The sequence below is a fragment of the Ooceraea biroi genome, chromosome 4, assembly GCF_003672135.1.
Source record: "Ooceraea biroi isolate clonal line C1 chromosome 4, Obir_v5.4, whole genome shotgun sequence".
Taxonomy (NCBI): domain Eukaryota; kingdom Metazoa; phylum Arthropoda; class Insecta; order Hymenoptera; family Formicidae; genus Ooceraea; species Ooceraea biroi.
Genome location: NC_039509.1, coordinates 11,441,957 through 11,465,956, shown reverse-complemented (window position 1 = coordinate 11,465,956; position 24,000 = coordinate 11,441,957). Strand labels below are relative to the sequence as shown.

Sequence of the window (24,000 nt, the reverse complement as noted above, 5' to 3'; positions counted from 1 at the left end):
AAGGAGCTATCTCAAATTTGGTTGGCTGTCGCTCTCCACCGTTCTGTCGTGCGTGCCTATCCCTCTTCAGTTCAGGCGAGAATCGGAGGAGATCGACTGTAGTCGAAAGTGGTGGGGTTGCATCGAGGAGAGACGGGAGTAAGTAAGTGTGGTAGAAAGAGAGAGAAGGAAGACGGACTCGTATTTCGGCCAAGCATTTGGATGAGGAAGAAGGGAGAAGTTCGAGCGAGAGGAAGAGAAGGTGAGAAAGAGAGAGGGAGAGAGAAGACGACTGAGAGAGAGAGAGAGATGAAACGCGTGAGAGTGGAAGCAAGAGAACAAGAGTTCTTCCAACAAACGGAGAGCGATGGAGCAACGGAGCCCCCATGAGTGAGAAAGAAAGTTCCTACGTTAGACGAAGAGAACTGCGATTTGCTGGTGCTGCTAGATGAGAAGAGAGAAAGACGCTCGGAAGGACGATGAGTGAGAGCGAGACGGCAACAGAGAACGAGTCTAAAGTCTGAGGGAGAAAGGGACAGAGAGGGAGAGAGAAAGGAAGAGTGAGAAAGAGAGAAAGAGGGAGAGGGAGAATCTGAAGAGTCGGCAAGTGACGAAGAGGGGGCGGCGAGGATTGGCGAAGGAAGCGGTGAGGGGCGGAACGCTACGTGGTGAGGGGCTACAGCGGGGAGAGGGATGGTGCCTTGGCGCGAGCCCGAGGACTCGAAACTACGGAATTCCAACCGACAGAGTAGTGCCGGCGTTCGTACGATACGGTTCTGTTGTAGTGGGGGAGTGTAATCTGAAGTGAATAAAAAAGAAAAGGGAAGGAGACAGAAAGTGATGGCAAGAGAGAGAGGGGGAGTATGGACAGAGGGGTGACGCGAAGCTAAGGTGGTTGCGTCTCATTGTGTTCGTCTTCGTGGCTCAGTTCCGATGTTCTCGTAGTACCGGATACATAACGTCAGGTGGTTACCTCTGAGACACCCACGATCAGTTGTGAACATAGACTTTTAAGCGCACTAGACAATTCGATAGCAGTGAATAAAGTGCAAAGTGAATCGCGCTTCCTGGCATATCGCGGAATTTCTCTCACAGTCTTCTGTGATGACTCAATATCTGTCGGCAGATGTTGTCGGCATATCGCTCGCATGTAAATCATCGATTATATTTACGCTGTTATTTCGTGGACGTCCTTCAGCACAACATCATTCCAAGTGTTGAGTTGACTAATATGTGAACCATCGCTCGGAGAACGTTACTACGAAGCGGGATCCGGTGCCATAAAGTGGCAGCCAGCAAGTGGTAATCGTTCCGCTGTTATCGTCGTCGCCGACACGTCGACCCGAGGCCGACGATGCCGCACGTGGTGATCGCGACGTATCGCGCGACACTAAGTTGGCTATTTGCACCTGGAGTCGGTACGGTCATATGATAAATGTAGAACACGCTGTATCCCCGCTTTTTTTTATTTTTTCCTTCCTTTTATTTTTTCGTTTGGTCATCTACACCCTCAACATTGACTCGTCTAAATTGCTAGGCACATTGTTTCTCGCTAGTTTCACTAAGCTAGTGAGTTGTCACACGTGACTACCCTTGGTGCTGCTTCGCGCTTCCGCCGACACCTCGTCCATGTATTATTTCGCGTGGCCGCATACGTCACGCGTGTTTTTGCTGCGTCACAAGACGCAATTCAGGAAGCGGAGAAGTAAAATAGCAGACCGAAACGATAGAAAAAAGGGAAGGGAGGGCAGCTCCGCCCTCGTGAGCGCGCGGAGTGCGCTCATGTGTGTGCCGCCTAGTTGTATTCGATGTACGTACGCGTTGTATACGGACTACTATTTGATCGCGTCTATTCCGTGTGTAAATCGACGTCGGTTGAAACACGTGACTTGACAGGCAAGTGAGGACAGGACAATATGAGTGAGATGACGAGTGTTGTCGAGACGCAACAGCAGCAACAGTACGTAGGCGGCGGCAGTTCGAATACGGAGCATCATTGCAAGGATTGCGGTGTGAATTTCGAAAGCGAGAAGAGTTTGGAGGTGCATCTGCGCTATCATCACGAGAACTTGCTAAATCAGTGGACAAGTAAGGCGCAGCAAGAGGAGAGCAATAATAATCACAGCAAAGCGGGTAATCATAATAGCCACGCGAACGCTAATCGGGATAGCGTGGCCGTGCCAGCGGACTCAAGCGAGCCATCATCGATGTCGCCTTCTCAGGATCCAACATCTTCGCAGCAGCAGCAGCAGCAGCAGCCGCAACAGCAGCAGCCGCCGCAGCCGCAGCCGCAGCCGCAGCCACAGCAGTCGCAGCAGCAAACTCAACAGCAACAGCAACAATCACAACAATCTCAGCAGCAGCCTGGCGTGCATGCAATTGTGTGCCAGTCATACGAGCATTTTCCACCAATGTTCAGCGAGACTGGTTACTTCATGCAAAACGAACAATCCTACATGATGTCTCATCACTTTTCGCCGCAACCGGAAGACGCTCAGAGCAATGGCGGTCGCGATAGTGGCGGTGCTTACTCGCGTTACATGTATCCGCATCAACAGCACTATGCTGCGGAACGTGCGGTCCCTAACTCTACCAGTCCGCGTAGCTCGCTGTTTCAGTGCGACAAGTGCGGAGCAGTTTACGAAGATGCAAATCAATTGGGTGAACATGTGAGAACGAATCATTTGGACTCGCCTTCTACGTATTCCGCTCCTCAGTATCAACAGCTGGGCAACAGTCCACAGCAGCAAGGCCAACAGTTGCATCCGTCACCACCACTTTCGAATCAAGCTCAACAGCCACCGGGTTATGATTACAATGGTGGACAGACGGTCAAAGAAATGAAGCAGGAACCTGAAGAACAGGCTGAGATCCTCGATCTGGATTCGCACAAAGTACAAACGCACAAATATGAAGAGGAGCTCATGAGACTTCAGCAGCAGCAGCAGCAACAGCAACAGGGCCTCCAGATGCAGATGCATCATCAGCAGGTGATGCAACAGCAACAAAGGATAGGATCGCATTCGGTGAGTTCTATGCTAGGTTGGCCACCGGCCACCCAAACTCACGATTATCATGTCGGACTTCCGCCTATGGGTACCGTGGACAATGTTCCACCAATGACTGACCAAAGTCAGTTTATGCGCGGTCAGCACATGCCCGTAGAGCACGGGCATCAAGGTTCATCGATAATCACGAGCACGCAATCGATGACGAGCCATCAGATGCCGAGTGGATTCGTGCAGCAGTCGCCGAAAGCGCAGCCGTTGGCGAACCAATCCTGGAAAAGCAACGAGCCTCGTCGGCCGAAGACTTACAATTGTACTGCATGCAACAAGTGGTTTACCAGTTCAGGTCACCTGAAAAGGCACTATAACACAACATTGCATAAGAATGCCGTGAAGAACGGCAAGGACCCTGATCCAGCAAATCTTCCAATCAGTGCTCATCACCATCCCGCTAGGGACAACAATGGCGGTCCTTCAGCAAGCGGTAGAGGCAGCGGCGCTACTACGCGCTCGCCATCAGACTTATCTTCAAGGAGTCCCCCAAACTTGATGGCAGGTCCCTCGGGCGAGGTGACGGGGGGCCTGCTTCACACGCCCACCACTCTTTGCAACTCCAACAGCAACAGCAGCAGCAGCAACAGCGACTCCTCGGCGGTGGCTCTGGTACAGCAGCAACAGCAGCAACAACTTGCGGTCCACCTGCCGCACTCGGGAATAATGCCGCTCAATTCCCCGGGACCATCGCCGTTAACGGGACACCATCAGCAACAAATGAGTTCTGCGCCTCATCAGCTGGCCCTCCAGCAGCAGCAGCAACAGCAGCAACTGCACCTGTCGACGGGTTCATCAGGCCAACCGGTGCATCATACCACGAGTCATTCGCCCATGCCCCCACCGCCGACCTCACACATGAATTGCCCTTCACCAATGCGCTCATCGTCCCATCCTCATCACATGAATACCCCAGGCTCGGTCACTCCAGTGACTTCACCCACGGGGATGGGGGGTACTACGATGCCTCATCAGCCGTACCCAAACGCCTTGCCCCCCCACGTTACAACTACTACCAGCATCCCGGCGGTCCTGCTGGAGTCTATCCCACCGGTTACCACCATACAGCTAACTACTATTGGTAACAAGGAGGACGAACAGCAACATCAGCCGCAGCAACAACATCAGATGAATATGCTGCCCGGTTTCGGGACCATCGAACAAAGGATCCTACCGAGTTTCACGCAATTTGGCGTAACCGGGTTTGTAGTAGAACAGAATCAGATACAGACTGTTAACGTGGGGGGGCTAAATGTAGAGGAGATTACTCCTCAAGAAACATCTTACGAATCTTCTCAGTCTTATGAACCGTATTCACCAGCTCACTACAAATCAATAAACGTAGGGACGATGCAGAGCACGGATAACATAACAAGTACCGAGGACGTTTCGCATTCAGCAGAGTCGTTAACGTATCAGTTGGAGCATTTGGATCTTGAAGCAAACAACAATAACTTGGCGAAGGAGGATATGGACCCGAACGTCACAAAACCGAAGAAGGGGCGTAAAACCAAGGCGGCTTCGAGCAAGAAATGCCAGTTTACCACCACCGGAGCTAATTTCATTTCGAAAGAAGGTTTTCACAAGTGCATTGACTGCAACAAGGAGTTCAACAAAGCTTGCTATCTAACACAACACAACAAGAGCTTTCACTCGGGTGACAAACCGTTCAAGTGTGCTCAATGTGGCAAACGATTTCACAATGAAGAATTGCATGCCAAGCATGTATTGATGCATGGTATGACACGGAAGCATCAGTGTGATGCATGTCCGAAGGTATTTGCTCATAGGACTGATCTAAAACGTCACCAATGCATCCATACTGGGCAACGACCGTTCAAATGTGATATGTGCGAGAAGGGATTCATCAGGCAGGATCATATGAAGAAGCATCGGCATACGCACTCGAAGAAATCGCGGATCCAGAACCAGCGAATCAATGCTCAACGATACGGCTATGTAGCAGTAACCAGAGTAGCCCGCTGCTGAACTTCATGAAGACATAAAGGTGTGTTCTTAAGTTGTCGGTACTCGACTGCGACCAAACAGTAAGGCTCTTCATCGATCAACAGGTATCTGTTGATCTATCCGCGACAATTTTGCAGTCGATTATTTTCTTTCCATTCCGCCCTTTGAAATTTCATGATTTCTTATGTACGATATTATGCATTAGATTTATTATGTATCATAGTTGATAAAACAAGGCGCAAGATCGAGTATTTATATTTGTGATCTCGCGGACTTTGGTTAATTTTGCGTCATCGCGAAGACATTTTGTTATCTACCAATTTGCCATTATAAAGCGTATAAAGCATATATGACAAAACACGACGAGCGTCGGCAGTTCTCTCCTTTTTTGCTCAATATAACATTTATTTGACTGGAAGGAGCTCAACATTCTCCAAACTTTCATCTGAGATCACCTCACTTGAGAGATTGAACCGTATCTATCGATGTACCGAAATCACGGTGTTTTGTAATAGCGTGATATAAAAAAAAACGAGACTTCAGAACAGCGTGACGTATTTGGTGCTGATCCTGAGGAAGCAGCACGAGAGCTTCTTTTACTTTGGTCGCGTGAAATGTTCGATTCAACAGATTGCGATTCTCGCAATTAAGTAATGACTTATTGAAGCTTATTCTCGATAACAATCCGGATTAACGGGTGAAAAAGTGTAAATGTCACGTTTTTTAATAATAAGATTCAAACGAACTAAAATCTTGAATCATGAAGCCTTGGAAGCTTATAAATTGTACAAAATATGTTAAATATAATAAGTGTATATTATTATTACATTATAATTATCGTAATTATAGTATTATATAATAGAATATATAAGAAAAATTATTGATATGATATTGATATAATTGTGAGAAAAAAGCGAGAAAAAATGAGAAAAAACAATTGTCGTTAAAGCGCAGTTATTTCAGCATCTCTTTTGTACTTTTTTTATTTTTTATATTATAGTTACTAGTATGTATTAATAGTAACCAAATTGTGCAGATGCATTATTCTTAATTATACAGCTATACAATTGCGCTTTATTTTGTACTTCTTCAGTATACGTTTCCATATCTATTGAAAGTTGTCTTCATTTATTGCATCACATGTTGCACAAATAGTCGCTACATTGATTTTTCCTTCCTCGATAAAGCTTAATATAAAATATTACGCCATTATGAATATATCGCAATAAATGTTTAAATGATACCAATAAGTTTGTTTAATTATAAGTTGATACTTATAATTACAATAATTATTTCATGAATATTAATAGTTATAAACATGTAATATATTACAAAGTAATATATACACTAATTGCAGAATTGGATGCTATAAAAGAAGAAGAAATTCCCCAGAAATGAAAACGTATATTGACAACATAAAATTATTTTATAAATTTTTTAATAAATCTCGTTTAAAATTATTCAACATCCTTACATTTTTTAAAATTATAATTGATGATTTTTTAAATGAATTCAGTATTTTGTATGATCTCTTTTGTAATATATCGTCTCTTTCATTGCTTTGTTATAAAAGAATATTGGTCTTTTGCAAAATTAAAGTTTTGGTTTTGAACGATTTTGATATATCTTGATCGATAATAAAATCTCATAGAATGATATTTTAAAAATTAACTTTACATTCCTTTTTATGTACATTCCAATTGTTAATCAATGTTAGGCATTGTTTTGTGAACGCGATGCTTTACGATTGATTCTTTAACAATAATTATTTAAATACCTAGGGTAGCCTAAATTGCAATCTGCCCGTTGCTCGTGGCGAAGTTCGCTCCCATACTTTTATATTACTCGCGTATCAAATTTTCCTAATAAACATTATATTTAATTATCGCTTGTATCTTTGTTTTCTCGTCATTAGAATTGTCAAAGTTTAACATCAAGAGACATGGTAGTGTCTCGCGTCAAGTGTACGTTAATAGTTTACATTGATTTAATGATTATGAATAAAACAATGTTCTATGAATTTCTTCCATTCACCATATTACCATAATTTGTTGTTCTTTCTAACGTTGGCACCGCAATCACTTAATAGCAATCCATATTTAATTATTCGTGATTATTCATTCTGTTTATCAATTAATAATTATTAATAGCTATTTTCGGGCAGCCTAATCGTTCCGCATATTGACGGCACTAATTAATCGATGCCTGATTAATAACTAGCGAAACAAGCCAACCACCGTGGCTGCGAGCCGATCCTTCGGAGCGAATTTCTCTTCGAGCTATGCGTCGCTCGGCGCTTGCATACACGCTATTATGGGTAAATGTTTATTCATCTTGCTGTATAATGAAATCACGGCCAGCTACACATTAATTGTTTCCACCGATCATTGTTCAATTGCCCGATCGATTCCAATTGCACAATTTAAATAATTTTGTATACGCCATTATGTTATTCATTAGTGTTTAAGTTTTCTATTGCTCAGTCTCATATTGTTTGTTTTTTATACTATAGTTATCCATACGTTTTATACCAGATATATTTGTTACTTGATACGTTGCATAACAAAATCTTCAACGTAACGTGAAGCGCATTTTCAAGCCACTTGCTATTGGTAATGGATATTCTGATAACGAAAGTCGTTGGGAATTTTGTTAACGTATTCTTGTTCACGGAAATTATAAATAATTTACGAACTTGTTATCACGATTTGTTATTCAAGATTATTTTAAATTTCATAAATTTTATATATACGTGAATTCGTTTCAGTTATGTAATTTTATTTAAGATTTATTCTATGTATTGATATAGTCATATTAAAGCGATATATATTAAATATTACCGCAAGTGTCTTAAAAATCATGCGGATCGTTACGGTGTATACAGGCTATTTAAAAAATAACAGTACCATAAAACTCGCGGATGTTTCAGACCTGAGACTCAGCAAGCGAAGATCTTAACAGCGCGCGACTCCGCATTTCTTCTGTTTTTAAGATGTTATGTCTCGAGTTACTGCGCAAACACGGCAAATGTTGCAAAACTGGCAATTAGTGTGCCAATCATGATGAAATAATGCCATTTTTCGAAATATCCTTTATGACGAAGGAAATAGAGCACGGAAATAATCTCTCGTTCATACCCACACGAATACATGTAAGCACGTACGCGTGAAATCCTTTCGTGAATCTCATTTTGTTCTTACCTATCGTACTATTGATGAGGAGTAATATCGACGTTAATAATATCGAACGGTAACACGGTAAACGATATATAGCACTCTTGCCATTTTTACTACGTAATGTCACATCCGGAACAGACTACCTCAGAGTTCAGGAATTTAAAACGATGAATGAATGAAGAAAGGAAAAAGATGAAAGAGCCAATGCAATAATAATAATAATAATAATATAATAATAATATAAGTAGCGAGGAGCGTCTGTGCGGGCGAAACGACAAACTTTCACGCACTTTGCATTCCGACACATTCTGTGCTTCTCTTGCACAGGGGAGAACAATAAAGTTGTCCTGCCCAAAACAATATTTGTTTTACTTTCTTCTTTTCACTTATTCTTTCCTCCTTCGCACAAATGTATGAATATTTTATCGTACATGCTGCCGATGTATGTCGCTTCTTCATCTGACCAACACGAGCGCCGTTTTACAAGAAACAAATTATCCTCTTTGCTTCCCTGAGTACTTCTCGGGTCGCCCGCCGGTTTAATCAGCTTGTGTAATAGAACATTATATATTTAGAACTTAATGTAAAGATGATGTGAAATTGCGAGAGATTTAGCGAGCGAGCGAGCAAGAGCGAGAGAGAGAGAGAAAACGAGAAATGTGATTCAATGGCGAGTTTGGTTGGGTGCATTAGTGTGCACTGACTATTTTGTTTAACGGAATATAAATCAAACAAATTTTCGCTTCATCAATAGAGCTTGTATTATATAATAATCTTGTTTAACAAAAGAACAAAGATCTTGACTTGCGCCAGTGCATTCTGGTAAACTCGCCATACGAAGGAAAGATTTGGGAAATGTAATGTTTCTTAGAGACATATCAAATATAGCGCGTTACTTTATATTCAATTCGATTATAAATAATTGTGAATTGATACGCCGGCAGGCGGAAACGCGCGCTTTGACCGCGATATATCGAAGGTATCGAAGATATATCATATCATTGTTTCACGCGAAACGGTCGAACGTCATGAGAAAGGACAGAAAGGGAACAGGATATTGCGCTCGCGATTTTGTTCGTATGTCGACGAGGATCGTTGAGACGATGATGATGAAGAGCACGGGGAAAATGTATGGTGTGACGAGAAAAGTTGTAGTTGTGACAATGCAACACGTTCTCAGCACGTTCCTTTCAGCGTAAAGAATTTTTTTGGTGGCGATTCTTGTGTACAGTCGTTCCAGATGTTAGGACACCATGTCGCTTGTTTTACGTATTATTACTATTATCGATAATTATAAGATATGTTACATTATTATTATATTAACATACAGTTATAATAATTATATTATAATTATATATTATGATGTAATGTTTTGTACATTCTCCAGTTCATTTCGCGAACGCCGATTGCGAACGAAGTAAGAGAACAGAGAAATTGTGATCAATATCACCGGTACGTTTCACGTTATTTGTCATGTGAAACCATGTGACTTTAAACCGCAAATACACATGTGTGTGTATATACACTGGAGGATTATTTCTTCAAGCACATTCCTGCGTACTTAGATGGGCATCTTAGATCGATAGGCTAATACACATATCTTTGAATAATTTTAAATAATTCATCTAGCGTAAACACCGTAGTTTAGCTTTCTCGAGCAACGGTGTTCAAATCCATTTTACGGATTTCTTTGAAGGAATGATCCTCCGATTGATTCTATCAGTGTATGTCACATATCTGTGTAATAAATCTCGGTATTAGCATAGAGAGACAATGCCGCGAGATATTCGAAGTGGCGACAGACTCGAAAATCCAATTTTCCGAAATCGAAGCTCTGGAATGAACTTCCACATGCTCGGAAGTGTCATTGTGTCACATGTCATTACGAGTCATTGGTTGCCTTAATCGATAATACGCCATTGTGGAACGAATGAGGTTGCGAGGAATAGCGCGGCACTGTCTCCTTATACTATGTATAAGGATACTGATAAGGTGTACATATAGACATCCTAAGTAATCGAAGAAAAGATATCGACAATGTTGAAATACGCGCTTCTCCTAAAGAAATGTGATTTTGATTCCACGGGCATTTTCTCGAAGAGTATATTGAACGACGATTCATTTTCGTGATGTGAGGAAACTAAGCGTAAAGAAAGAAAGAGAGAGAGAGAGAGAGAGAGCGGAAAAGAAAGGTTCTCTCTCATTTCGTAAAGTTGCAATTCCGCACACACTTGTCGTTTATATTTCCCTTGTGCCATAGCCATGCGTATCGGTGAATAACAAAGTTCCATAGAGAAGAGAGAAAAAGAGAGAGAGAGAGAGAAAGAAAGAATGTACGATGATTGTGAAATGCTGTATGATGATATTCCAATTATGTATTTAATTAATTGTTGATATGTTGTTTTATGCCGAATGCGAGACATTAACAACAAGATTTTTCCTCTTTACGGACGTACAAAGTTTTGAAGAACATCACGGGATTTGAAAAGTAGATGTCAAATATTATAATTTCAGAATTAGTAGATAAATGATAGATAATAAGAATTTACATTTTCTATTCGACGAGATTCTTCGTATTCACGTGCAAGCACTTTTTACACAAAGATAACAGTTAACAAATAAATGGTTATTTTAAAGATTCATTTTTTGTCTAATCTACTTTTTAAATTAAAAAATAATAATTCTCTTCCAAATTTTGCATGTCCATGCTCTCGTTTTATATTAACTCTAGGATGCATACAAGCAGGACAAGGAACATTGAAATAAAATAAAAATAACATTCAGAAAAGCAATGCAGATATACAATTGTAACTTGCATTTATTTTGAAAACAAATTTAAAGCAAGGGAAAACTTAATTGCAACCATGATGAAAGCAACAGTGTGAACATGAATAAATATTGCATGATGTCAAGAAAATCTCAATATTGCTTATGCATCGTAGAGTTAAATCCTAACACTATTGCCATGGGATTTTCCCGTATTGCAACTAGTCATCACTTTTAATATCTTATATTATAACTTGAAAAGAACAGCTGTGCATACTTGTTCTCAATGTAAGATTAAACTTTTATTTAATATTTTTCTGATAAAGGCACGTAACGCAGATCTATATCCACCTGTATGAATTTGTACCATATAACAATGTTCTGAAAGAAGCAGGAGAAAGGGAAAAGATAAAATAATCATGTAGTAGAGTTGGATTTAATTATATTAAGTTAATAAATCATATCATATATATATATAAGTAATTTTTGTTTTTATAAATATTTTATTTCTTACAATAAAAATAGAACATTACTTAGAACAGTTTCTTTTCATTTTCTTTCCTTTTCGTTTCCTTCTCTCCTTACGTTTGCTTGCGTAGCTTGTATTGAGTGTGCGCTGCGTATATCATTTACTGTGCATTACGTACACATATATTGTACTATTAACGAAACCAAGTTTATAATACCACAAGACAGATACAATCGCACTGACTCAACTGGACTGGTCTGACACTGAAATGAGAAGAAAGGAACTTTAAAAATTTATCAACTAAACCTTTTCAGACATGCCTAAAAGGAAATTATTTTTCCCGATACAAAATTATGGGCCGTGTACGTTGGTGCGATTAAATCTTGTCTTACGGCACAAGACATTCAGCGAAATTCGAGATGTGGTATACGATACACGGGATGCCGAACGGCTCGAACGTTATGTTCGCGTGTTCGTGATCGAACCTCATTAATCCCGATGCGCGGAATCGAGGCTCCGAGGCCGCGTTTCACGTTCGAAAATCCGCGAAATTCCTCCCGTTTTATACACTGTTTGCACGAGCGTTTTTTCTCGCGCGCCAATTTAGTTAATGTCAGAGTACAGGTACGCGGGGGTGTGTTGTACGTACGCGGCCCGCGAGATTCCATGAAATATCCCGATCGCGCGGCGAATCGTCCATCCTCCTGATCTATACCATTACACCCATCTTCCCCTTTCCCATACGATCCCTTCCTTCCCCTTCGTCCCGCTCCCTTGTCCCACGTCGGTCCCTCGTCGCGCACTCGTAACCTTGGGCATTCTGTAATTTAGCAAATTGTTGCGGACTCGACGAAGGAATCACTCGATTCGCGAGTGCTTCGCCAATAGCGATGGCGATGGTATCGCTCGGATGCGCCGCGCATTCACGGACCACTCCGCGAGCGAAAAAGGATAAATAAATGAATAATCGGAGAATCGACGGGGGAGATAAGGATGTCCACAGGATTCCCTGCGGACGCAGGCGGAACGCCGATTTTGCACGCGATTCGCGATCGTTCCCGGCCGATCCTGGGCCTGGCGAGGCACGATTCTTCGGATGAACAGGGATTTTTCATCGAAATCGGAATCCGACGATCATTATCACACACGCGTAAGGGTTGGATCACGATGTACGGCTCGAAAACGATCGAAGAGCTCCGGAAACGTTGGGCGGCAGCAATTTCGAAAGCAATTTCGTATAAATGGAATATTTTCGCGATGATGATACAATGAATACTCTGATTCGTGTCGCGCTGCGTATCGGTCCAGCTTCCGGCTTGTCTTTCGTTTCCAGCGAAAGCGGGATCGTGAACGTTTCTCTCTCATTTAGAGACCGCGAGATCGTGGAACCACCGTAGCTCCGCTCTGTTGGTTTATCGTCGGGCAAATTGCGTACAGCGTCGATCTCTCGCTATTTCAAGATTTGCAATTAGTTGATAGCGGTCCTTATAGGAAGCTAATCAACGTCGGCTCAGAGAGGCCTGGCGAAGCGAGCGCGAATCGAGAGACTCGCGCGGCGGCATGGCAGGGCGTACAAAAAAGAAATTAAGAGAAGCGAAGCGAGCGGGTCGAGACGACCACGACGAAGATCGATAGTCTCGTCGATTTAATTGCGGATTACGCGGCAGTGATTACCGATCGCCCTTTCCTTGTTTCGCAGCAATAATAATTAATGGCCGGTCGCTCGCTTCGGGCGCCCCTGCTATCCGCTATCCTCGCGAGTCCACGTCGTTGTTAGACTTAGGCAACATTTACCTGATGACGAAGCAATATATTGACGCGATCTATTTGCGATTTATAAGACGAGAGAAATGGAGAACGGAGAGGCGAGAGTGGTAGCGAGTGAGAGAACGCGAGAGTGAGAGTGAGACGATGCGAGGAAACTAAAGAATGAGTGACAGGAGAGCAAGAAGATGTATCGAATACAGAAAAGTATAAAAATTGCGAAGAAGCGGTGTTAGGTGTAGTCAACTACTGTACTGTATTATGCGTCTCCTAGCTAAATTTTTATGTTTTCTAATTCGTTGTGAAGGAATGTTTTTGGTATAAATATATATAAATATATATAAATATATATATATAAAAATGGATCTATATATATTATATATATTTAAACTCTAGACTACGAATTCTAAGTGAGAAATCACACAATCAACGAGCTGCGTGGCGGCTACCGTTTACGTCTCGCCGCGGGGATTCACGAGCGATCGACGATGACACGTCGTCATCCTAAGCGTGACAATCGAGAGCCCACGAAAAAAATTGCGAGACAAGAGTTCGCTCGAGCACACGTTTAACGCTAAATGCGGCTGAGATTGAGAAAATTCAAAACGGTTCACGCTGATATTGCGTCCGCTGTATAAATGTGACATGAGGACATGCTTGGCCGTATCTAGCGATAATCGTGCGACGAAATCGCGAGTATCGCGTGTCCCGCGGGGACACGTAGGATCATTCTGTAAATCCGAAACGGCGCATCGATGCAAGATCGCCGGATATCGCAGTACTTGACTCGTGTAGCAGCGAGGGGCGAGAGAGGCCATTCTCGACCTCGCTGCGAATAAAATTTTACAATTAGCACTGTACGTAACTAATTACGTCCTTTCGAGAGGAGCACACTGCCGCCACAGGGAAATTCCGATTCAAGAGAATCAAGCAGAGGGAGGAGAGCAGACGCGAACTTCGAGCGGTTCTCGGTCATATGTATGTGAAAAGGATGTGCGCGTCGGATTCGTACACACGGGTACACCCGTATGCGCGACCGTGCCGATTACGTATTTGACGAACGCCATACACAAGTACCTCATGATACAAAACACATGTACAAATGTTCATACGTTTTCAGAATATTAGCTAATTAATAAATAATGAATATCTAAGATCGGCGAACAACTCTCTGTGTCAATTGATCCCCTGAAGCTCCACCTCTCGATATTCTCTCTCCTTTCCTCCTTGTGACTTTATGTGGTTATACATTTTTATTTTCTTTATTATAAATGTTTAAAGGAAAATGATTTGCCACGAGAACGATTATTATACGCGAGACGATCGGCGAGACGGTATGACGGTAAGTATTCGTGAAGAGGAAAATTGTAGTTTAATAATCATGATAGAGCCAAGTATCACAATACACTTACGACGCGCGTAACAGGGTAATTTATTTAATGACTTATCCTGCTCTCTGCGACATTTAAGCGCCACAGCAAGGCTGTTAAATAATTATCGGCGTTTGGAGCACGCAACTCTATAATAAGATACTGTCGCGGCGCGACGATGGGGTAAAATAAATCTGCCCGAATCGCTTAAAGAAACATCAATAAAATAGGTTCAATGTAATTTTTTTCTCGTAAAATTATCCACGCAAGATTTAATTTACAGTTACAGTGATGTAATTATATAGTATTTATATCCAAAGAATTTTGTTACATTCAAGTTAAGTCAGATGCGAGTGTCTTAACTGAAAGAATTTCAATTAATCTTCAGCATTATTTCAAGTCATTAAGTAATTTTAATGTTTCAATTTATGAAACATTTTTTCATTAAATAATTTAACGTTTCTCTTGGAGCTCGATATGTTCGCCAGTTTCGATATCGAATGATAATTGAACGTCAATTAATCTGAATGACATAATCCGGAATTTCTGGAATAATTAGCATGCTTTTATTCTACCTTACACGAAACCGTGTACACGTGCAAGTTCCTGGTCGATTCCGGTGGATGTCCATCACGTTTTATATATTTAGAGCGATTTTCCTGGCGTGTGCGTATCTGCGAAAAAAATTATTCTCTTCTCCCCTTTCCCGTCCAAGCCACCCTTTCCACTGGCATCGGCATTTTTCAGCCGATTACCACGACCGGCTTAACGCACGAAGATTACTGCTGCGCTCTCGCATCCCGTGATAAATAGCAAGATTACGAGTCTGCGTGTCGGCCAATGAACGATGCCCTCAGTCCGTGGACCATATGTTCCTCCAAGGCTGTGGGACCCTCGCCAGGACTTGGACCGCGTTAACACGCGGCGTTTTGAGTGAGCTGTTCCACCGTTCGCCGTTGCGTATCGAAATAAGATAATGCCGCCATTAAAAGCAGGAAGGCAGGAAAATTGCAGAGCCATGGCGACGACGGTTATCCAATGTTATTCTGGCTGATGTACATCGATTTGATTTCTGACGAATCAGCGAATCACACGTTAAAGATTTCCGCGCGATGACGACTGAAAGGTTTCGAATATACGATTATAAAGTGTTATAATTTTAATTCCCGCTTCTACCCCCCGCAGTTCGGGGATTAGGATTTATCCGGCTTCCGATGAGTATCCGAAAGGCTTTTCCCACAGCGAAGACAGCTGTCGTAATGAGTTGCAGCCTCACGTCGGCCTTCCCGCCTGCTCCCGCACTCTTCCATTCGAGCTTTATCTCGTCCCGTCTCTCTATCTGACGGTGACTCTTTCGTTAGGACGATATATGCCCCGCGTGACAATGCAAGTTTCCTTTTATCGGCCGGTGCAGTCCCACAGGAGCGAGGAGGAACCGCCGCGTGAAAGAAGGGCCCGATGAAATTTGAGAAACGAGCCCTTCGACGGGCATAAATCGTGGCTGATACGCCGCGGATAAGGGCGAACGTGAACCCTGTGCCTGTAGGATCCGCGACCTCGCGCGGTTCCTCGGGCGTTTCCTCTTGTCCTGCCTTACGTTAGTCGCTTTTCGCGTATCTGCTCGATTCTTCAGCGAATACGAATTAATCGTTTGCTGTGAGTTGCACATATCACTCTATTATCCTTTGCGTTACAACAAAGATATTACCAGCCGAAAATGGATGAACAATGCACGAAAAGAACGAATTGTTAAAAATGACACCAAAACGCGAAGATTTAAAATACATTTTAAATAAAGATTGAAGTAATTACAATATCCATGTCCTTTATAGTGTATATTTCTGAATTCGAGGGTATCAAAACTTACAGATTACGTGGGTCACGGTCCGAATGAAGTCTACAAGAAGAAGTTATGGGAAAATGCGTGAGGTAGGTCGCGCAGAATGAAAGTTACTGCATCAAGGTTCCCCTGAAAGTTCTCGAGATACTTCTGGCACAAGAGGCCCGAATTAATGTGACCCACGTTACCGCCGCACGTTCGCTTTCGTTTTGATCTCCTCATAACGTTTTGCCTCGAAAGGTTTCTGAAAGTGAAAGAATAGACTCACCGAGTTCGTTTTTTACCGGTCCATCGCCGTGTGAGTAACGCGTGATACTTTTCTATTACTTCTTTCAGAATTTGAATTTTAACATTAATTAAGTTGAAACAGTTAACACGATTATTTTTTAAATTTAAAAAAAATAAGTGAAATATGTAACAAAAAATTCAAATAAAGCAAAATTTATATTCAATGTCTGTTTTATAAAATGTTTTAAAAATGTTTATAAAACTTTTTAAACACTTTTTATATCCATTGTTTTTAAATAGAAAAAGTTTTTTTAATAAAATATTTTATTTTATCTCGATAAAATGAAGAAAGTCATTTTCGATGTAAGGAGACGTAAACTATGAGAAATTAATGTTAAAGTTAAGAAGTAGAAGAAGACTTATGTCGAACATATGGCAAGTGACCGATAGTTCTTAAATCATGCCATCTGATTCGTCATCGTGATGCTGGCTTTAAAATTTTTGGCCGATGGTCACACGATGGTCGTACATATGCTACTTTTAATTTTACGATCCATTATATAAAAAGTACTCAAGTATGTTAACTAAATTCAAATTATGTTTAACATTTTGTAAGATTCAATTAGCGAATTAATAACGGAATTTTATTCGCAAATTTATGAAATATAATATTAAATAAATAGATGTAAGACAATTTTCATTAAGTCGATTCTCATTTAATTTTATTGAAATTTTTGAGGTTTCCTACTTTTTCATTACCATGGCGTTACATGGTCCACGTCGTGAAAGCAGTTCGAATAATTGCGTAACAGCCAAGTATACGGTGCAAATAATAAAGACGATCTTTCGGCGATTGTTCATAATGGCTATGGTGAAAGTTACGGAGAAAGTCCGGGAATAAACGGCGTTCCCTCGTAATACGTGACGAAACGGCGCGCGCGGCCGGACGTAACGCGAAACGGCACGTTTATTTTCGGGCAACACTTTCAATCTTCGACAAGAGAGGGGAGGAAATGAGGTAGACAGAAAGAGAAAAAATGTTGCAGGTCCGTGAACGCAATCACGAGTATAATGACCGTTTCGGTGTTTTTCACATAGTCGCGCTTCTATAACAATGTCCCATTACTCTACATTAATTTAATAGAATCGATAGAACGTGATCGACATAGCGAAATCCGCTATATCGTTAAAATACTCGCGAATATATCTTTTACCAGATTTGAGAACAATTTTAGCACAAAGATTTAAACGAATTTAATAGAAGCCACATTCCTTGTCCAAGTTTTAATTAATATGAATTAATTCTACATTTCAACAGCATCAAAAAAAGGCTGAAATTAAAATTCTCTGAGAAATTCCACTTGAGAATAATCGAGTAATTACACTTCGTAAATTTCAGTTTTCGGACGAGTTAGGAAAAATTGTGCTTCTCTATAGGTTGATCTCGAATCGATCGAGATTTTCCGCGATCAGCCGGTGCTCGAGACCAGCAAATTCGGCACTCGAATGTACCGACGCGACGCACTCGTGAGTAAACAATGTCGACGACGGGATATGCGTCTTGTGCATATATAGACGGCGACGCGAAGGGCCTGGCTTCTCTCTCTCTCTTTTTCTCTCTTTCTATCTCTCTTGTGGCTTGGTAGCATCTGCCGGCGTTTCATTCGCTGTAGTTTGCGCTTCCCAGGCTCCCGAGGATGCACCTGGTCCTTACTGCCGGTGCACCGACTCTCCTTTCCCTCGTGATCTTCCTCGTTCCCTTTCGGGTACTCGCTTCACGAATCCGCGCCATGGACATGCTCTCGTGCACTTGAATAGATCGATGGATGCGGCCCTGGATATCGAGCTCAATAGCGAGACACCCCGCCGTAGATGCCCGCTCGTCGAAGATTTATCTGCATCCCCGTAAATCCGCACAAGAGACGTCGTTGCGTACGTCGAAAAGACGTGCTCGTAAAAGATACGCTGCGAAATCGATAAGCTGCGCCTAGTAGTTCAGGATGGTTGGCAATAGACGAACTGTACGCGCTGATGTTGATAAATGATAGATACATTCAACTAAAAATGAATTCAAGCGCGTCTTGTTTTCCAAAATATTACAAAATTATATTAAAATAATTAATTATAAAAAAATGGTTCTTCATCAGGTTTTTATTATATGTTCGAGAAGTAAAAAGTTCATTCTTATTAAACCAAGAAAGCTTCACGTTGTAGATACACACGGCTGTCCAACATGTGTGTCCGCTCGCGGTAAGTTCTGCGAATTTTGCCTTTAATGACCGTTTTTTGACAGAAATGGAAGTGAGCGATTGTCGCGAAAAGCTGATGTCAAGATGTCAAGTAATAATTAAGAAAGAAAACGAAATACAATAAAGAATTTATTTTTAAAACTGTATAAAACAGAAACAAGTTTTTTACAAATAGATTTTGCTAATAAATTTTGTAATAAGGCGCATTTATACAAAATTTTAGGAATCTTACAAATATAGCTGTATAAAGCAATCAAATATTTCGATAAATAAATTAATATCGCAATGAAGATTAATCTGTCGAAATACGGCCTAAACGATCCAAATATTTACCTGTTGTATATACAGGGTGTCCCGGGTTTTAACCGACAAACTGCGGGAGCATATTCTACTAGTGGAAATAAGAAAAAATTCTTATATCGAGTTTGCTTAGAAATGCTTTATTACAAAGTTATAAACCAATATTGAAAAGAAATATCAGATAAGTAACAACGGATTTTTTCACAAAAATAAAAATTATCTACGCAATGATTTAGTGGCGCATTTCAAAATGTTGTCCTTGCACGTCGATACAAGCTAGACATCGACGTAGTACAGAATTTGTTACAGTACGACATTCCTGAAAATTTTGTTGCATCTCAGTAACTGAATTAGTAATTCGTTGCTTTAAATCTATCTGGTACTCTCCTGTTAGGAAATCTACGTTGATACTCTCGTACGGCAGCTCGTGCATTTCCGTCACAGAATCCGTACACAAAATGAATATCAGTGTATTCCTCATTTGAAAACACTTTTGGCATTCTGATAGTAATTGCTAGTTCACACGACGATTGAAATCTAACAGCTACTGTTGTGAAAGTAACAATCATACTGAATCGTTTCAACATAGTGAACATGAATACATGTGAATACACATAACATAAACATCTTCGATCTTCCAAATTCTACACTATGTTCCGTTGTTACTTATCTCATATTTCTTTTCAATATTGGTTTATAACTTTGTAATAAAGCATTTCTAAGCAAACTCGATATAAGAATTTTTTCTTATTTCCATTAGTAGAATATGCTCCCGCAGTTTGTCGGTTAAAACCCGGGACACCCTGTATATATCCGTGTTATGAAACCTTCAAATTCGAGAGAGAAATCACGATGTGTATTATGATAATATTAGATCGCGGAAATTAATGCTAGAACGCGGTGTAATTCCCCACTCAATCGATTTAAGAGTTTCACTCACTTAATCCTCTTACAACTAATCTTAACAAGAAGAGAGAAGCCAACGACGAGTTTCCGATATAATCGGATATATAAATTGCATCGTATACACAATGCTAATGCTTCAGTATTACAATTAAAATATAATATATCAGGATTTATTTAAACAATCGTTATTATACGCTAAAAGCAAACAGTAATCGCTGATTAACATGACTATCGATATTCGATTTACGCAGCTGAAACGAATAGCACTTTCGATATTGTTCTCTTCCGTCTCACTACTCTCGCAAAAGATACACTTGTTTCGAGACGGGGAACATTTTCCACCCCCGCGGATTTACAGGTATTTCGAGGTTAATAATCCGAGGCTCGATAATAATGATCCCGGGTTGGGGCCGGGACCGCGGCAAAAATGTGGCCATCCCCTCGATTCTCGTGTCGGGACGACGATGTGGCATTAGTAAAAACGCGATATTGTCTGACTCAACAGGTTGCCGCCACCCCCGCGCCCACAGCTGGCGGCAGCCGAGTGCCACCCCACACGCCGCCAGCTTTGTATTAAATAAACCTGACGATGGGGTGATCTCTCTCCCTTTTGTCAGACTTGTCGGCCGGGAAGAGGCAATCCACGTATTACTCGTTAGTAATGTTGTTAAGTATTTAATGTAGTATTTTTTTCTATCGGTCGCTTGCAAAGTAAAGCTAACGTTCCACGAGCATTCTTAGAATTTGCCTGAAAGTTTTATCAGAAAACAGATACACACATAATTGAACTTATATCTTGAAACAAACAAACTTTAAAGGAAATTAGATTATTATTTTAAAGTAAAATTAAAATATGAAATGTTTTCTCTGCGAAATGGCTTTCGTCTTATCCTGACTGTAAACATTTTCAGAAATTGTCGAATAGATATCTGTCAGTCCGTTAAAGAGAAGGCCGTTCTCGAATTTGCGCTTTTGTTCGTTCTCGATCTAGCAAACACGAGGGTGTCATCATTACGAGAAGGGACGGGCCATGTGCAATCCACGGCCGGGCCGAGAGCTCGAAAATCCCAATCAGCTGCCGAGCATATCCGAGCAAACAAGGGATTCGCTCTGACAATAGAATTGTGCGCTTCTTGTCGCACTCGCGCAGTCACGAAGAGCGGATGCATGGTTGTGATTGTTCACACATGTGTACGTATCGTACATATTGTATTTTCCAAGAGTCTGCTTCCTGTAACACAATATGTTAAGCTAGTACTTGGCTCCTGATCTTCAGCCTTACGACACATGTTTTAAATAACATTCTTATAGCATTTATACCATCGGAAGATGAGTGATTTTACAATGCATGTTGCTTTTTTACGTCGTTTTCGGCAATCTAACGATTTACTACTGCGACCCAAGCGTGTGAAAAAAACTTATCTGCGAGTCACATCGGCTTAAGGTATCGCCGACGAACTGCCGTGCGAACAAAAAAATCATTCAGTCCCATCTCGGCGGAGGACGAAGAAATACTCCTCGCAAGAAAGCATACTTATATAGATTTCATGAACAAAATAATCCTTCTCCTAAATTTATAGGATTTCATAGATAGACTACAAAAAAGAGTAACCCTTTCCTTCAACGCGGTTTTTTTATTAAAGGATTCTTTTTTAAAAAGGATTTCTATCGGAAGGGTGGCGTAGAAATTTTCGCCGTTTTATGAGTCACAAAAAAGTCAACTTTGATCCTTCCCGAGCAATAGCGCGAAAAAAAGAGTAATTTACCACGCAAGTAACCCTTTTTATGAAGCATCACGTATCCTCGGAATTTCTGTCCGTTGATTGTCCAACCCCGTGAGTTCTTAACCCTTTCCCGATGCACTCGCACTCTACCCTATCTCGGCGTATAACGTGTGAATGCCATCAAAGCCCTCTCTTCGCGTCTCTCCGCAGTAATTCATTTTTCGAAGCGCCCTAACGCGCTCTACACCCCGTTTTCGCCCCGAAACCGTAAAAATCTGCGACGGCCGTTTCACCCCCCTTTCCGTCGACGTTATACCCTCGTCCGCCTCTCTCCCACCGCGCATCGATGATCATCCTCAAACACGCACAAGCGGCCTCCTCTTCACGAAATCCAACTCTTGCTTGGTCCCCCGGCGTTCCCACGGAATCCTTTTTCCCAAAAATATGTCTGTTCCTCTCTTCGTCTCATGTGCAGTGCTAGTCCCACTTTCCAGGATACACACATGTGCTCCGGTGGAGGGACTTGTGCTTACGCCCGGTTAAAGAAATCCGCGTCGCCGCAGAAAAAAAGGCTCGCGTGCATTGTCACGAGGAAATCCGTTTTACGGGGAAATTTTGATGGACGTGAAAAAACGAAACTACTTGCCAGACGAATGAAATCTCGACGAGAGACCCGCTGAAGAAAAAAAGGAAACTGAAATGAAACGATCGCGCTCAGAAAAGCGAAAACACTCTAGAACAATGAAACGACGTCCCGTGACATGTAAGATCCTCCTGAAATATTAAGTGCAGGCATGTTTCGATATCGGATCTGTAAATCCTACGCACTTTTCTTTCTTTTCATCTAATGACTTACGCGTAGGTCTTCTTTAACATTTTTAATTCGTTTATTTGATTTCGAAATACCACTTTTTGTTAGAAGTATATGTATTCCTGAATAGTTTGAGAAAAAATTTATGTCTTTTAAGATATCGCTTTCTGTGCTCATCTTGACATTATGACTTTCAAGACTTTTGCTACATTTAAATGCCCGGGGTAATGATTTTTCGGCGTAAGAACTTTTCGTTCCGTCATCTTATCCTTTAATTATCACGTCCGCCTGTGCCTATCGTTCTTTTTGCTCGTAATTATCGGTGCCGCGAACAAAGGAGGAAGGAAAATCTCGTCGTTCCCGAAAATTTAAGACGGCACTCGCCGGAGTATCCGGCGGTCGGCAACCCCATAAAATTGTCGAGCCGGAAGGGGGTGTCTCCGAGGGTTCGGTAACGGAGCGCAAGTGCACGGTATTCTGGATAAGGTCCTCGGGTCGCCTCATTCATGAGCACACTTTGCGCTCCTTCCTCTTCTTCCCGCCAATCTATAGGCAGGATATCCTCCGGGTTCCGTCGACCTACATTCCGCGAGAATGCATCTCCTCCCTTTCCTTCTATCACTGCCGATTTCATGGGAATGCGAACGCTTCTCCTTGCAGTGTGCGATTTTACGCTAAATCAACTCTTAGAGCACGAACCCCTTAATTAAAATATTTCCAATTATATTCTCTTAGATATGTATATATTTGGGAAATTATATTTATAAATTATATTATATAAATTATTGATTATTAAGATCACAGCTTGAATTAAATTCTGCTTGAAGAAATTTGGCACAAACGATGTAGAGCGAACAATATTAAAATACTTAAATAAAACTAACATTTTAGCCGGATTTTGCCACGATATTACATGGATAAGCATGGTGTAGATACAAATTTTATAACATCTTCTGGTAAGTGCAGTTTCTATCGATCATAAAGTACTCGTGCAGTCTTTACTCGTCGCTTTCTGTTCGAAGCGACGACTTGTAAAATTGATCGAACATCAGATAGCCGTCCGTTATAAGGCCGAACTATATGGCCGCTAGTGTATTCCTAAAAGTAGATGGAACACTTTGGCTCGATGACGACGAGAAGCCGGAAGCGTCGTCCGTCCATGCGGTTCTCTACGGGGCGTATGTGGGTACCTGTGTTTATCGACAACCTGTCGTTCTCCGATCTGGGGGCGACGCCGAAGGGCAGTAGTCGCCCTTTTCTCCCTGTCGGAACCTGAAGTTTACGTGAGGCAAACTATCGCGTTACACGTCCGCAAGTGTATCCGTATAAAATTAGTATCGTATCAAAGCCTCGATCATGGTATAAAGTTGTGTACTAACTCCCGGCCAGTA

At 41.6% G+C, this 24,000-nt stretch overlaps 1 protein-coding gene and 1 long non-coding RNA gene across 2 annotated transcripts; both read left to right on the top strand.

Moving 5' to 3' along the window:
• Positions 1–656: 656 nt before the first annotated feature.
• LOC113561738 lies at positions 657–14,342 on the top strand. Its single transcript, XR_003406414.1, has 2 exons — positions 657–1,397; positions 7,936–14,342. It is a non-coding gene; the product is annotated as an uncharacterized LOC113561738 (long non-coding RNA).
• On the top strand, positions 1,395–5,538 carry LOC105275873 (RNA polymerase II degradation factor 1). Its single transcript, XM_026968845.1, has one exon. It carries the CDS (start codon positions 1,896–1,898, stop codon positions 5,025–5,027), a length of 3,132 nt encoding a protein of 1,043 aa, XP_026824646.1. The 5' UTR covers positions 1,395–1,895; the 3' UTR covers positions 5,028–5,538.
• Positions 14,343–24,000: the final 9,658 nt, after the last annotated feature.